At 32.1% G+C, this 14,408-nt stretch overlaps 1 protein-coding gene across 1 annotated transcript; it reads right to left on the bottom strand.

Annotated features, from left to right (window-relative positions):
• Window positions 1–10,397: 10,397 nt before the first annotated feature.
• On the bottom strand, window positions 10,398–13,708 carry LOC118047908 (probable disease resistance protein At5g66900). Its single transcript, XM_035057343.2, has 5 exons — window positions 12,933–13,708; window positions 12,414–12,820; window positions 11,938–12,293; window positions 11,467–11,669; window positions 10,398–11,342 (listed from the first exon to the last, which is right to left on the bottom strand). The coding sequence occupies exons 1-5, from the start codon at window positions 13,549–13,551 to the stop codon at window positions 10,501–10,503; spliced, it is 2,427 nt and encodes an 808-aa protein (XP_034913234.1). The 5' UTR covers window positions 13,552–13,708; the 3' UTR covers window positions 10,398–10,500.
• Window positions 13,709–14,408: the final 700 nt, after the last annotated feature.

Below are 14,408 nucleotides of genomic sequence, written 5' to 3'. Positions count from 1 at the left end.
TTGAAAACCTTTGCACTAAGAATAGAAGCAATATCCACAAGCAAAAAGAGGGTGATGAGTGGATACGAGTTTGGTGATTTATGGAATTGAGAATCTTCAAACGCGGCTACTTGTGGTCAATAATTAATTAGCATTTCTATATGTTAAAGGGAGATTTATTAGCAAATGAAAAGGAATTATTTTGGTATGGTGTGTGCTCTATAAGATTTTATTGTTGGGTGGGGTGAGGTGAGGGTAAGGTATCTTTGAAAAAAAAAAAAAAAAGGACATAAAGTCGCTTTAGGTAAGAAATTTATTGTTGTTTACGTTTTTCAAAGTTCTCCTTTTATTAAAAGAAATTACATACAATTTACTTTTTTTTTTTTTAATTATTATTAAGATAGATATTCAGGTTAGCTTGTACACATCTTGATTAATTTTATAGGCTCTAAAGTTAATGGCAATGTAAGTCTTCAATAATCATTATATTAGCGACCACAAAGTTTAAACCTAAAACTGCATAAAAAACAAATGTTTTTGTCACAAGCTCTTACTAGTAGATTTACCTACTAGATAGTTACATGTTTTACTTATTATTATTATTATTATTATGTATGGATTTTTAAAATTAATAGTATAATGCTTTCTCAAAGAAACAAATGATATATCTAATGTGTGGTGGATGAAAAAAATATTATAATTATTATATATTTTCATTTTTCTAAGGTTTTATAGCCTTTATTGTCAAACGATAACCTTTGTAATGATGGATTGCTTGCTAGCATTAGCAACCAAGAGTTACATGAAAATTCTTCCTCTTCCACTTTTTTGAAAATCTCATCAAAATCCACTTTGCAGATCCTATGAGATTTCTTAAAAAGTGACGTAAAGAAAAAATCATTATAAAATATTCGTTCCTGTCTTATATATATTGAGCATCCCATGTTTTTTTTTTTTTTTTAAAAAAAAGTACATTGAACATTTTTCTTGATTTAAAAAAAAAACTTTAAATGTTTAAAAAGTGAAAATTTTTATTTTTTTATTTGAAATTATTTTTTTTTAAAAAAATAAATCCTTTTTGTATTCCGAATGTTAAAAATTAAATTTAAAAAATAAAATAAAATAAAATATTATTTTAAATATATTTTTAAGTAAAAAAAATAATTTTTTTTTTATAATTTCAAATACTAATTAAAATAATTTTTATAATTTCAAACACTATTTAAAATAATTTTTAGTATTATTGCATAACAAGACTAATAGATATTGAAATATGATACTTTTAGTACTCTAAATGACTATACTAGTAATTTACAATATATATATTATCAAAATCTTATGATTTATGAGTATAATGCGGATGTCATAAATGAAATTAAAATACGGAAGAATCCTGTGTATAAAGTTTGAGTCACTACACATTCATCATGCTTATCCGAACCCCCCCGTACATCATAAAGACCTAAACATTATAATTTTTTTTTTTTTTTAAGTTTTCAACCCTAAACCATGGGCATGATTGTTAGGAAGAGATAGTGTTTCAAAATATAATAATAATTATTATTTAAAGTGTTTTTTTTTTTTGTAAAAATATTAAAATAATACATATATATATATTTATTTATTTATTTTTAACAGCAACACATTACAATCATGTAAGAATATATAAAAAATAATTTAAAATAAAAAATTATATTTTAACATAATGTAAGTTGAAACTTGCTTCAAAATAGTAAGTAAATTCCAACAAAAAGGAGATGGGTAGAATCATCTAATAATAATCTATCAAATAGTCAAGGATTTGTAGCTTAATTAATATTAATATTTTCTTGAAAAAAATCAAGTTCTAATTTTTTCGTTTAAAGTTAAAAAAAAAGAGAGGAAATAATTAACAAGCAGAACAAAGAACTATTCTATGTCCTATTGATTGTATAAACAATTACAAGAAAAGAAAAACACCATATTTACGGTTTTGTTGTTTTTTTCCTTTTCTTTTCTTTTACAATAACCTTATAACTAGGTTTATTAAGTAAGTATTATAAATCACTCATTCAATAATTTAGAGTTTTTCTAAGATTAATTTTGTCACATATTGAATTTTTGCTGTAAAAAAAACCTCTATAATCATTATCCAATCATTATTATCAGTTTTGAAAACCAATTTATTTGGCTTTCAAGACTTTGGACAACAAATAATGATTTTTATGTTTTTTTCATTGAACAAAATCAAACATACTTTATGTGATTGTAATAAAATGTGATAAATATTATTTTTTAAAAATTTTTTGTGTTTGAAAATTTATTAAAAAATATATATTTTTAAAAAAATTTTTTAATATTAATGTATCAAAACGATTAAAAAAAAAATACTATTTTAAAATAAAAAAATTCAAAATTTTTCAAAAACATCTTTCATCTACGTTTCCAAATACACCCTTATAAAATGAAATGCGAATAATATGCTCCAACTAGCATTTTCACGACAAATTGTTCTTTCTTTTCGTTATTTTTTTTTTTTCATAAAACAAGAAAAACACGAATTTCACATATCTCTTACGCTGTTTTACCACATTAAAGTTCAAGCGTTACCTCACCAAAGCCATCATCATTTACAAACTTCGATAAGAATGTCAAAAAGTGTTAAGAGACAGACAACCGTGTCAATATTGTCAATCACGTCGCATCTCAAAGCACAATGTCAGTATTGCCCCCATGTAGTTGGTCTCATCTCCCCTCATCCAAAAACACAAGAGAATTCATATCTTAAAAATCCCTCGTTGATTTTTTTCTAGAGGCTCCACCGTAATAATTATCTACATTTATTTTATATATCCATTTTTAAAAAATAGGTTATAAAAGAAAATTACATTCAAACCCATAAAAAAATAATAAAAAATTTATTTATAATTTTTTTTATCAATTTCTACTCATCCCTTCCACAAAAACACATTATAGGATTAAAAAGAAATGCTTTAATGAGAAGTAATTTAATTAGTTAGGTTTTTGATTTGTTTTTTATGAATTTGAGATTTTTTTAAGATCATTAAAAATTTATATAGTTATTAATTTTAAAATTTTAAAAGTTTAGGCTAAATACATGCATATATAAAAAAAGAAAAAGAAATAACCCCGGGAAAAACTCAAAGGGCCCACTGAAGAGATAATAGTCAAAAAGAGAGAGAAAAATCGCATAAATAAGTTATGTTAGTCGTGTGAAGATTCTCTGCGCAAAGCGCACCCAAGTGTAAACATGGCAGGCATGGCCCTGATTTGTTTTGTACAGTCGGTTGTAACCACCAGCCAAACAGCGCCACGTTGCAATCAACTTTTGATGAGCGGTGACCCTCTTCTGTCCGTCACAGCTTGCCCAAGGATGACACAGGGAAACATTAAAGGACAAGCCGTTGATTTCTCGATCCCTCTGTATCAATATTCTCTTGCTGATGCAACCGACACGTATCCTAAGCGTTTACAACATGTGATATAAATCAGTAAATTGGAAGGACTTGCAATGCTTCGTACGCATCGGCTCTTCCTTTATCTTCATTGCTGATAAGATTCCTTTTCTTTTTAGATTTTTGGAATTGTTTTTCATTATTTTGCTTAAACGACAACGAAGTGGATGCCTTTTCATGCAAGATGACAATCACTTGCAACCACCGGCTCTGTGCTCTTTTCGGCGTGTTTGAGAATATAGTTTCATTCGTGTTTTTTATTTTTAATATTTTAAAATTATTATCATATAAAAAATTAATTTTTAAAAATTAAAAATATTATTTTAATATAATTTATATATAAAAATAATAAACATAATCAATCCTTTTGGCCGTGTGGCTTCTGGAGGAACTCTACTAGCTAACTAAGCATTCTCTATTGCTTTACCGACATGTGGCGCGCTTTAAATCTACAGCCTGTAACTAAAGATTGATTGCAAGATTGTAATTTAATGAAAATTTTTCAAAAACTCCTTTAAAACACACACACAGAAGTATTGTATTGATCTTGAGATAATATTTTTTATTTTAAAAATATAAAAAAATATTTTAAAATTATATAAAAAATATATTTATTTTATCCTGAGATTGTAATTACGATTGAAAGTACTTTTTATTTAAAAATATATCAAAATAATATATTTTTTTATTTTACAAAAAATATTTTTTTAGATTAACACATCAAAATAATTCAAAAATATAAAAAAATTAATTTTAATAAAAATATATTTTTTAAAATTTTTTAAAAACACAAGTTAAACTACATTTCTAATTGGTAGTATCTTTTCGAAAACTTTATGTTTGGCAAGTTTGGATACACATTATAACCTTTTGTTTTACACACTTTTCTCTATGTATAAAGAACAATTTTTTTTTTAATTATTCTTGCAATAATTAAAAATAAATAAATAAAACGATGGATGCTATCTCTTATGCCATAAATTAATCAATTTTGTGAATATTATTTCGAAGTTAGATTCCACATGTTAACATAAAGTCATAGACAACTTTCAGTAATTTAATTTAAAATTCAAATTAACTAAAGTAGCAAAATGAGATTATTTAAGTTTAAATTGCTCTACCGAGTTTAATAATAATAATAAAAAGTTTCTAACCATCTAAATATTATTTTTTTACATTAATCATAGGTGATACACTAATAGCAGGTTAGTTTTTAATTATCTTATGAGGAATTTTAAGGATGTTTGAAAAGTGTGATAGTTGTTGTTTTTTAAAGTATTTTTTATCTAAAAATATATATATTAAAATAATATATTTTTTTAAAAAATTTAACCTACCAAAAGAGATTTAATCTACCCCAGTTTCATCAGAAGAACCGAGGTTAATGGCCATCCAGAAAATTTACTTAAAAAAAGGGGGAAAATTCTTCCCCTATTTGAGATGTCTATTGCTATCAATGGTGGCAGGAACTCCTTAATAATATATAATACTCACTATAGCCTAAGAAAGATGCCATGAAGTCTCAGAGGGCTCAACCGTATCAGACCAGAAGGAATTCTAAATTCGAAAATGCTGCTGAATCCTGCCACCCCACCTCCAGAAAACAAACAACAAATCCACAACTGCAACCTGAAAACTTGAAAATGGTGTTCTTATTGAGCCTATAAACAGGCAAATACATGTAACTGTTGGTGGACCTTGTTGCCTGTAAATTAATCACGAGCAACTCACTGTTAGGCCTTCACAGAATGAACGGAAAAGAGTTTTGGAGCAGTCAATGTCAAAGAGTTCTTTCAGCTTCACATCACATGGTATTCTCCTCTTGTCAGATGGATCCTTCAATCACACAGAAAATGGTTTGAGGCACAGTTTAGTTACAGTTCGAAATCAATCTCGAAAGATCATAAAACAGCACCATGTCCATGTTTCTTTATCCAGTAGTTCGTCTTCATAGTAACTACAAGATCAAGCCACGATGCCATGAATTCTAATGGTAATGCTTTCTTTCACATATATTCCATCCAATTCGCAAGCCACTGCAAACAGAGGTGGAGCCATACTTGAAGAAGGTGTGAAACCTGAACACGATGGAAAATCATGCAGAGTTATCCTTAAGAATAATTAGGAATGGGAAAAGTGGGCACGATACTACATTATCACCATCAAGAAGTCCATTATAGACGCAGTGGCCCCTGATAAGGTTATATAGATGGTCAAAACAGTGGAAATGACACTGCTGACATGCTAATTGACTCTCTCGATCTTATCTTCTCAACTTGTTCCTATTTGCTCTGCAGAAAAGTCAAGGTCCAACTTTAAGTGCACACCATCTGGGCTGCCCTTATCAATCTAATGATTTCCTCGGTAAAACCTTCTCATTTCTCCAGTTACCACGACTCCATCTTTTTCAGATTATATCCCATTTTGTTTTGCAATGCCTAGCAATCCTGTCTGCATCCCCAGAGATGGATTTAAACGAGCATGAATGGTGTGATTCACATCAGTTCTGGCAGCTGGAATCATCTTTAATGGTTACGTTATACCTGTGCAGCAGGTGTTTGAAAACACAGGGCTTTTCTTCCCTTATTAGCACACGCCACCAACAACTATGAAACTATGACATAAGATTTCACTGAGCACATTAACCAAACACCTGGAGATTGTTTTGCTTTATGCATTCCCAAATTCTCTTGACAACATCAGATCGTGATAATGAACTTTTTCCAGTACCAAGGAGCTTTATTAAAGCATATGAGTGTTGAAGTGGGGCAAGAAAGCCTGAATTTACTCCCTTATGCTTCTCTTTTTCCCGTTTGGCTCACCTTTCTCTGAGATGTTATCGCCATAAGATTAACAAAGATTATGATGTTCAGGAATCATGTAAATGTGTCCAAAGTCCCCGTTGATTTACGCATAACTCATTTGAAACATTTTGATGGAATCTACACCGAAAAGAGCCTGCAATGGCTTGTCACAATTTATATTCCGTCTATCACTCGGATCTTGCAAATTCTTCTCCCTTGCGTGGGTCCAAAGTTGCTTGATAAACCAGAAAAAACTTAAAAAGTTCACACTAATGATAATCCCCCATACCAGATTATAAGATGGGAAATTAAAATAACTTTCCCCTAACTTTTAAGGTGTTCCTCTGTCCTGGCCATTTGAGGCACCCACAAGGAATTCTTGAAGCTGAGGAGACAGGCTACATAACTTGCTAAAACCACCATGTTTCTACAAAAACTTGTAAGCATGCACAGCAGCTGCCTTGAAAAATACTAAAAAAATGACGAAGACTGGAGAGAGTCACTTGTTTGGTATTTCAAATGCACAAGAGAATGCATAAAATTTTGATATATTTTTAAATAAAAAATATTTTTAAATACAACCACAATCATACTTTAAAATAAATTCAGAGAATAGTAGTTATAAAAAATGAGTCTCGTTATCAAGCATTTCATGAGAGTTATTAATTACAAAATTGGTTTTTGTTTTAGTGATTTTTTTTTATTTGAGTCCTTGTAGTTGTTTATTTTTTCATTTGAGTCCTTATATTCATTTATTTTTTCTATTAAAGAGTTTGTATTATAAAAAATCAATCAATTGAATATTTTTTAGGTGTTTTTCTCATTTATATCATTTTTTTTTCCAAATTTTATCCTTAGTTTGAATATTAGTTTCTAAATAGATTAATTAGACACAAATATTTCATTTTTTACGAAATTCATAAATTAGTAAAAAGAATAAAACAATATTAAAATTAAAAATTAAAAAAAGAATTAAATAAAGTTAACAAGAGAAACCAAGGTTAGTACTATAATTAAGAAAATATTTTTTTTTTCTAAAAATCAAACCAAATTAATCTTATTTTTCTTCACCACCATTCAGCATGAGATATATAGTTATAACACTACGTACCACCAGCTACGATCCCTCTAACAATCATACTAAAAACCACCCCAAATCGTTGACGTGCGTGATGCATGTCAGAAGTCGTTGGTGCTTAAACGAAAGATTGCTCGACCTTTAGGCAATAAATAATAACAACAATAATAATAATATCTATGCTCTCATATTCAAATTCTGTAATTACTAATATAATAATTATTAAAAATATGTATAATTGTTAATTTTAAAACTCGTGAAATTAATTAAAATATATACAAACTGATTCAAATATTCATATTAATAAATAATAGTAATAATAATAATAATTTGATGATGATTTAGGCACAAAAATTACAAAATTAAGAAAGCTAATCCACGTGGGGTTGTCCTTAATAATGCCAAGCCATGTCATGAATAAAGCTAATAACATCAACAATTAGCAGTTGGTGGTGCTAGGTTGGCCTTTTGCTAGATGGTAGCTTTAGTAACTCATTCATATAAGAGATAATAAAGTGTTTGAAGTTAAAATTTAAATCTATTAAAAAAGTGTAAAATTTAAAAATTCAAGTTGTACTAAAATTTTTAGAATGAAAACTTTATTTTTATTATTTTATTTATTTAATGTTAAATAATTATTTTTAATTTATATTTATTTTGGTTTATTATACATTATTTAGGATTTTATTTTATTATTGAATTTATATTAATTAATTACTAATTTAGGTCCATTAATTTGCAACTCAAAAATATTCTATTAAGGTTAGTTAGAGGAGATTGTATTATATTTTTTTGAGCTACAAATTTCAGGAGTAAGTTAAAGAATTAAAGTGAAATTTTTTTATTTGTTTATGGCAAAACAATTTTTCTTTACAAAGATAAAAATTTTATATTAATTTATCAAAGATTAATTGACTTTGCCACTTTATTTATATATTTAAGATTCTTACATATAATTAGATAAATGATTATTTCAAGTCAAACTTGATTTTTGATTTTTCGAATCATTATCTTTGCTTGACTTGGGCATGCTTTAATTCAATCAGTATGTCTTTGTTTTTTTTTTTTTTTTGGCATCTAGCAATTAGATAAATGATCTATAATTAGATAAATGATTTTTCTTTGCTTTAATTCAATCATTATCTTTGGTTACTTAACAAGGTATTGAAGTTGTCAAAGGGATTTGATTCTGCGCCGCTTGGATGGCACTGACTATTGGCTAGTGGATGGTCTTAGACTCTTAGTGTATGGTAAATACAGTTACCTTGAAACAATGGTTGATCAAAGGTCAAAAACCATTAATTTATTTGTAATTATGTAAAGATGATATAGCTGTGTTTTCAGTGCCTCGTGCTTTAACTTGAGCTGTGTTTTCCGCATCTTGATTTTGCTTTAGATGAACATGTGTTCATATGAGGAGGACACAGTTTTACCATGGTGCTCCATGCTTTGAGCTTTAAGCCTGTGTAGGCAAGCTTGTAAATCTCTCTCTGTACCTCTCTACTCCTTTTTCTTTTCTTCACGCACACATACATGCAGTTCAGCTGCATTTATGGCAAAACAAGTCGCCGTTTTGATGTTCTGCAATACCAGGTTGCAGATGTTTGGTCGTGTGGTGTAACCGTACATGCGATTCTGGTTGGATCATATCCCGTTGAGGATCCTGATGAACCTAAAGACTTTGGGAAGACAATACAGTCACCAAATGGATCCTGCTGTTACTTGCTAAACTCGCAAATGTTATTCAATTTACTTTTATGAAAGAACATTTTGTTGATTCTGCGCAGAGAATTCTTAATGTCTAGTGTTCTATCCCGGACTCCATTCAGATAACACCCAGAATGTTGCCACCTGAGTTCAAGGATTTCTGCAAATGTGAGTGATTGCTTTTCTTTTCCTTTTCGATTTGTTGGATACTTCAAATTGTTTTAAAAATCATTCAAAGCATGATATATTTATGATGAATTAAACTTGTAGAACTGAAGTTTGTTTGATCTTCTGGTAATACTCCTGCTTTTGGATGTTTACACGCAACACAGGATTACCATTCCTGAAATCAGGAATCATGAGTGGTTTCTGAAGAATCTTCCCACAGACCTAGAGGATGAAAAGACAATGGGCAGCCATTTTGAAGAGTCTGATCAGCCCATGGTCTTAGTAGATGAATGTTGGACAATCTGGACATGGACTTAGATTATGAATCCGAGCTTGATATTGACAGCAGAGGGGAGATAGTTTCTGCATTGTAATCCAATCATTATGCAGTTGTACTTGAGGCATGCCTTTGCAAGATGTTGTCCATGGAGCACATGGATGTATGGAGTTCAAATTCAAAGGAAACGTGTTGTAGAATAGGCAACAGCATGGGAAAGTTCAATCTATGCTTCTTTACGTCTCATGTTCATATTATAAGCTTTCATACCACTGTGACCGGAGGGATTTGATCTGATTCGTGTAGGGTGGAAACTGGTACAAATTCTGGATGTCAGGGTTTGTCCACCCTCTGCCGTCCGATCGAACTAGTCTGTTCATTGTTCAGTTTTGCGACTGTCCCTGTATTTTGTCTGTTGTGCTATGGCATATTATCCGTTTGTTTACTCTAAATGAAAGGTGCCTGGAAGTCCTGAAATGCCTTGTTCTATCCCTTCGTTGATTGTTCCTCAAGTCTCATGAGAGATCAACATTTTCCAGCACTCAATTTAGACACTAGGCTTTAACTCTTCTGGCATATTTAGACAGGGTTTGTCGAAGTCGTTGGTGCCAGAGTTCTCTTCTCTGACTACATATATCTTATAACTTCCTGTTTCTTCTTCAATGGTCTAAGTCATGACAGAGTTATCATAATTTTTTATTTCCTTTACCTGGAAATGAGATACTAACCTCTATCTAACTGTTATATTATCCATCAGCAGTATTACCCAGAATGAATGATATGGTCACCATGTAACCAGACAAAACAAGTCAGGCAACATTTTTATGAAATTCGTCCCTGTTGCAGAATACAATCACTTGATCCAGGATATTTCAGCTTCTTTTCTTCTACTCAGGGTAATCTCCCTGCTTCCACCCAACAAATCCAGCTATGGCAATAGAATAGAAAATTTAAAATTCACAAACGATGAAGGGTTTTACGAAGGAATTAAAAATAAAGGCAGAACAACAACATTTTCAGAACAAAAGTCGGTCATAAACGATGATTGTAAAGCCAGTTTAAGTTGACTTCTTCTTTCTGAACCTTAACCCTCAAATTCTCGCAAACAAACATAATTGGTTTCCACAAAATGGCTGCTTCTTCATCACAGACGACTTCCTCCAAATGCTCAAGGTTCACGATTGATTGTGGCAACTCACAGTTGCTCGAGCAGCCCATCATAAGGAGCTGCCTTAGATTTTGCAGCTCGCCGATCTCTTCGGGTAATCTTTCAATTTCTAAACACTCTGATATGTCAAGAACACTCAAGTTACAGAGACCCCCGATTGTGTTCGGTAACTCCAACAATTCAATACAGGAACCAAGCCTTAGATCCTCTAAATTAACCAACTTTCCGATTTCTTTAGGCAATGCAACCAGCTTATGACAATTGATGATGCTGAGTTTCTTTAGCTTGGTAAGAAGACAGATCTCAACCGGCAATTGTATCAGATCATTGCTGTACTCAATGTTGATTTCCATTATATTTGGCAATGCTTCTGAAAGCAGGATGGTTGAGGTACTAAAAGCTTGACTAATGTTGCACATATACAAGGTTAGCTTTTGTAGAATCTCTAACTTCACAGAGGTGAAGGCAAAGGGAGGGATTGAAACATGCTCCAGTCTGATTCTCTTCAAGTTGGTTGCGGAGCCAAGAAGTAGGAAATTATTTAATTCAGTTGGGAAGAAACCGTAGTTCTTGACCATCAAAACTTTCAGCTTCTCCATTTTCTTTATGAACTCTGGTAAGGTGTGGTTCTTTGATCGAACATTAAGAACCAAAACCTCAACTTCAGGTGCTTGTATGAAGCACCAACTTGACGAGAACTTTTCATCTGCGAAACATGTCCCACTTTCATATGATGCAAAAGGACATATCAAAAGAAGATAAATAAATTGAACTATACCTCATGTGCAGGTGCACGAGGGATTGTGTGAAAGTAAAGAGACATGAACTACCTGTGGAGATAGACAAGAGGCGGCAACTAATGGTTGGCTGCTTCTGTTCCATCCACCAGGCAGGAACATTATTTGCACTTATCTCCAGAATTAGTCTTTTTCTCCGCTCAATGGACTCTGAGTCGCCCTGACAGATGGCTAGCTCTCTAAGAAGGTCATGTTGCATGGCGAACTGCTGATTGTAGCAGCCACTAGCAACGTTCCTGAAGAAAGAAGAAAAAAAAAATTTGCTTAGGGAATATACTACAGAATTTTCACGTACAAAGACATATATAATACATGCTTTCTATACAAGGACGGATATAGGAACTAGAGAGGCAACTCCATCAGATAGATTACAATTAAACATTAAGAACCATAAACAGCTTGCTTGAAATTGTGTTAAAGAAAAATCAAATGACAAAATATATTTAGTCACTTGAAGTCTGAAGAAGAAGAAGAAGAAGAGAGCCAGTCGGCACGGCAGCATACCCTGTGACTACAAGATCAACTAGATTCCGGTTGCAGAGTTCCTGGAGTTTGGCGACAGCATATGCTTCTTCATCTAGATTGTACAATTCCATCCACATATCAACAAGGGCATTAACAGGAATCCTTTGATCTTCTGGAAATGAACATAGGTCTATGAAGCACTCCTTCAAGATAACCTTGTTATCTAAGGCATCCAAACTTTTCTGGAGAGAATTGCGCAGGTCAGAGTATTCAAAAATAGAACCAACTTTAGACAACTCCATTGCTCTAGTCTTCCAAATTTCTTCAGGCTCTCCACGGAGTGATCTGCCAACCACTTTAAGGGCCAGTGGGAACCCCTTGCAGCCTTTCACAATCTGCAAAAAAATGAATATTTCACTTTTTGGTGGTAGTTAGGGATTCAACAACAGCTGAAGTCTCTAGGAAATAAGTTATTTGTAACACACATATTGTTTCTCAAAGGTAAAAAGTGGCACCTTGCTGACAACATTGTTATCTGGAATGTCCTGGCTCTGATGAGGTAGGAATGCGGAGCTTCTGAAAAGAGTCAACGAATCTTCATACTTCAATGGTTTTAATTCATATGTAGAACCAAATCTTCGAAATACAGATCTTGATGTTACCAAAATCTTGTAATCTTTGATTTGGAACATAAACTTTTCAAGAAACGACTCTGATTCAGGCCAAACATCATCCAGGACCAACAATATTGGACTTGGTCCCATGCTGTTCAAAAATTGCTCCAACCGGTAGACTACATCTTCATCACTTCGAAAATCACTTGGGGGCTTTTGACCTTTATGATGGAATAGTGCCCTTACAATGCCTTCCATGTTGGTGTTTTTCGACACAGTAACATAAAAAATGTTATCCTTGAATTTTTCTGTCCAAAGACCCATAACTATATCAGAGACTTGCTAATAAGAACTTGCAGAAATTCTTAGATAAAAAGGAAAACATTCACATGATCACATCAGAATATTTTGAATCGATACCTTCAACTTCTTTGTCATGACAAAGTAGTCTTGCCAATGTTGTTTTTCCGCAGCCTGGAGGAGCAGACAGTACAACAATTGACACCCCATCCTTAAACAGCTTCATCTTCAATTCTCCCATCGCCACCTGTAATCCAACAGGATTCACCAGAGACTCTGGGACTGCACATGAGACATTAAGTCCGTCAATCGTTCCGTTTGAACCTGGACCCTTGCGGCTTCTTACCTCCACCAGAATTTCTCTGTTGCCTCTTGCTATTTGCGCTGGCATAACAGTCTGAAAGAATTGGTTGATTGATCTTTCTAACTCGATTAGCTTGTCTGTGTATTTTGGCCTTCTCCAACAATGATACCAACGGATTTTTGAGCATTCAAGAACGAGCGTCTCGCCATTCCTGATCACTTCCATTATTTTTTCAATCTGTTCATTTCTACGATCCAATCTTTCATCCAACTGTTTGATTTCATTTAAAATTGGAGAGTTGGATTCTAGAGTTTCTTGTATTTGCTTCAATTTGGTCTTGAACACGAGGGCTTTTTTTGTCACATTCTCAATTACTTTTACCAGCCCTCCGAACACTGCTCCAATAGCATTTCCGCCAAGCAATTCAGCTGCCATATTCACTGTTTCTTTACAGCACAGACAATTTTTATTTTTATTTTTTCAAGAACCTCAAGTGCTCTCAATGTTGAGTTTTGTAAGATGCAAATGCAAAGGTGGACGAAGACAGAAAAAATAAATGACAAATGTATCTTGGTCTTGCAACTTACAAATTAATAACGGAATAGCAGAAGCTGTCAAGGAAATTTCATGCCTTATTCTCGTTGAAATTGACCTCCATACTTTATTATATGGCGTAGCTATTAAGCTAGACAAGTTAGGCTGTTTGTGCTTACACTGCATGATAAACAAGGGAAGAAAAAGGAAAAGAAGAATGGAATAAAAGATTGTGTAATTTCTCGGCAATTCTTTTCTTAGGGAATATGCCTTCAATTTTTTCTTATGGAGAACATATATTATCATTCGTAGAGAAATTCATAGCACCATGCAAGTTAACAAGTTATTGGTGAAAATGTTATTGATAGAAAATATCATTGATACAGAAAATAGTGTTTGCTATGCTAGAAAAACTCTTGTATCTGTAAAGAAATTATTTGCATAAAGAGTTTGCGTGGGCGTGCTTATAAAATCTTGAAAAAAAAATAATAATATAAAAAGGCGTGCTGGACATGATCGGGTAAACCGAGTCAACACTGGATCTGAGAAGAATGTTTTAGTGGAAACTGGATTGCAACAAAGAAACTGCTTGGCAACATTCAGCAGGCGTTTCCATTGGAATGATTACTTCCATTATTTCTTCTGTCTCTTCTTTTCTAGGATCGAATTCTTTATTTAACTTTTCCATGTCTTGTAAAATTAGAAAGTTGTAGAACGTCTTCCATTTGCTTCAATTTGGAATTGAACACAAGGGTTTT

This window comes from Populus alba, chromosome 7 (assembly GCF_005239225.2).
Source record: "Populus alba chromosome 7, ASM523922v2, whole genome shotgun sequence".
Lineage (NCBI taxonomy): Eukaryota > Viridiplantae > Streptophyta > Magnoliopsida > Malpighiales > Salicaceae > Populus > Populus alba.
This window is presented reverse-complemented; position numbering and strand designations above follow the sequence as displayed.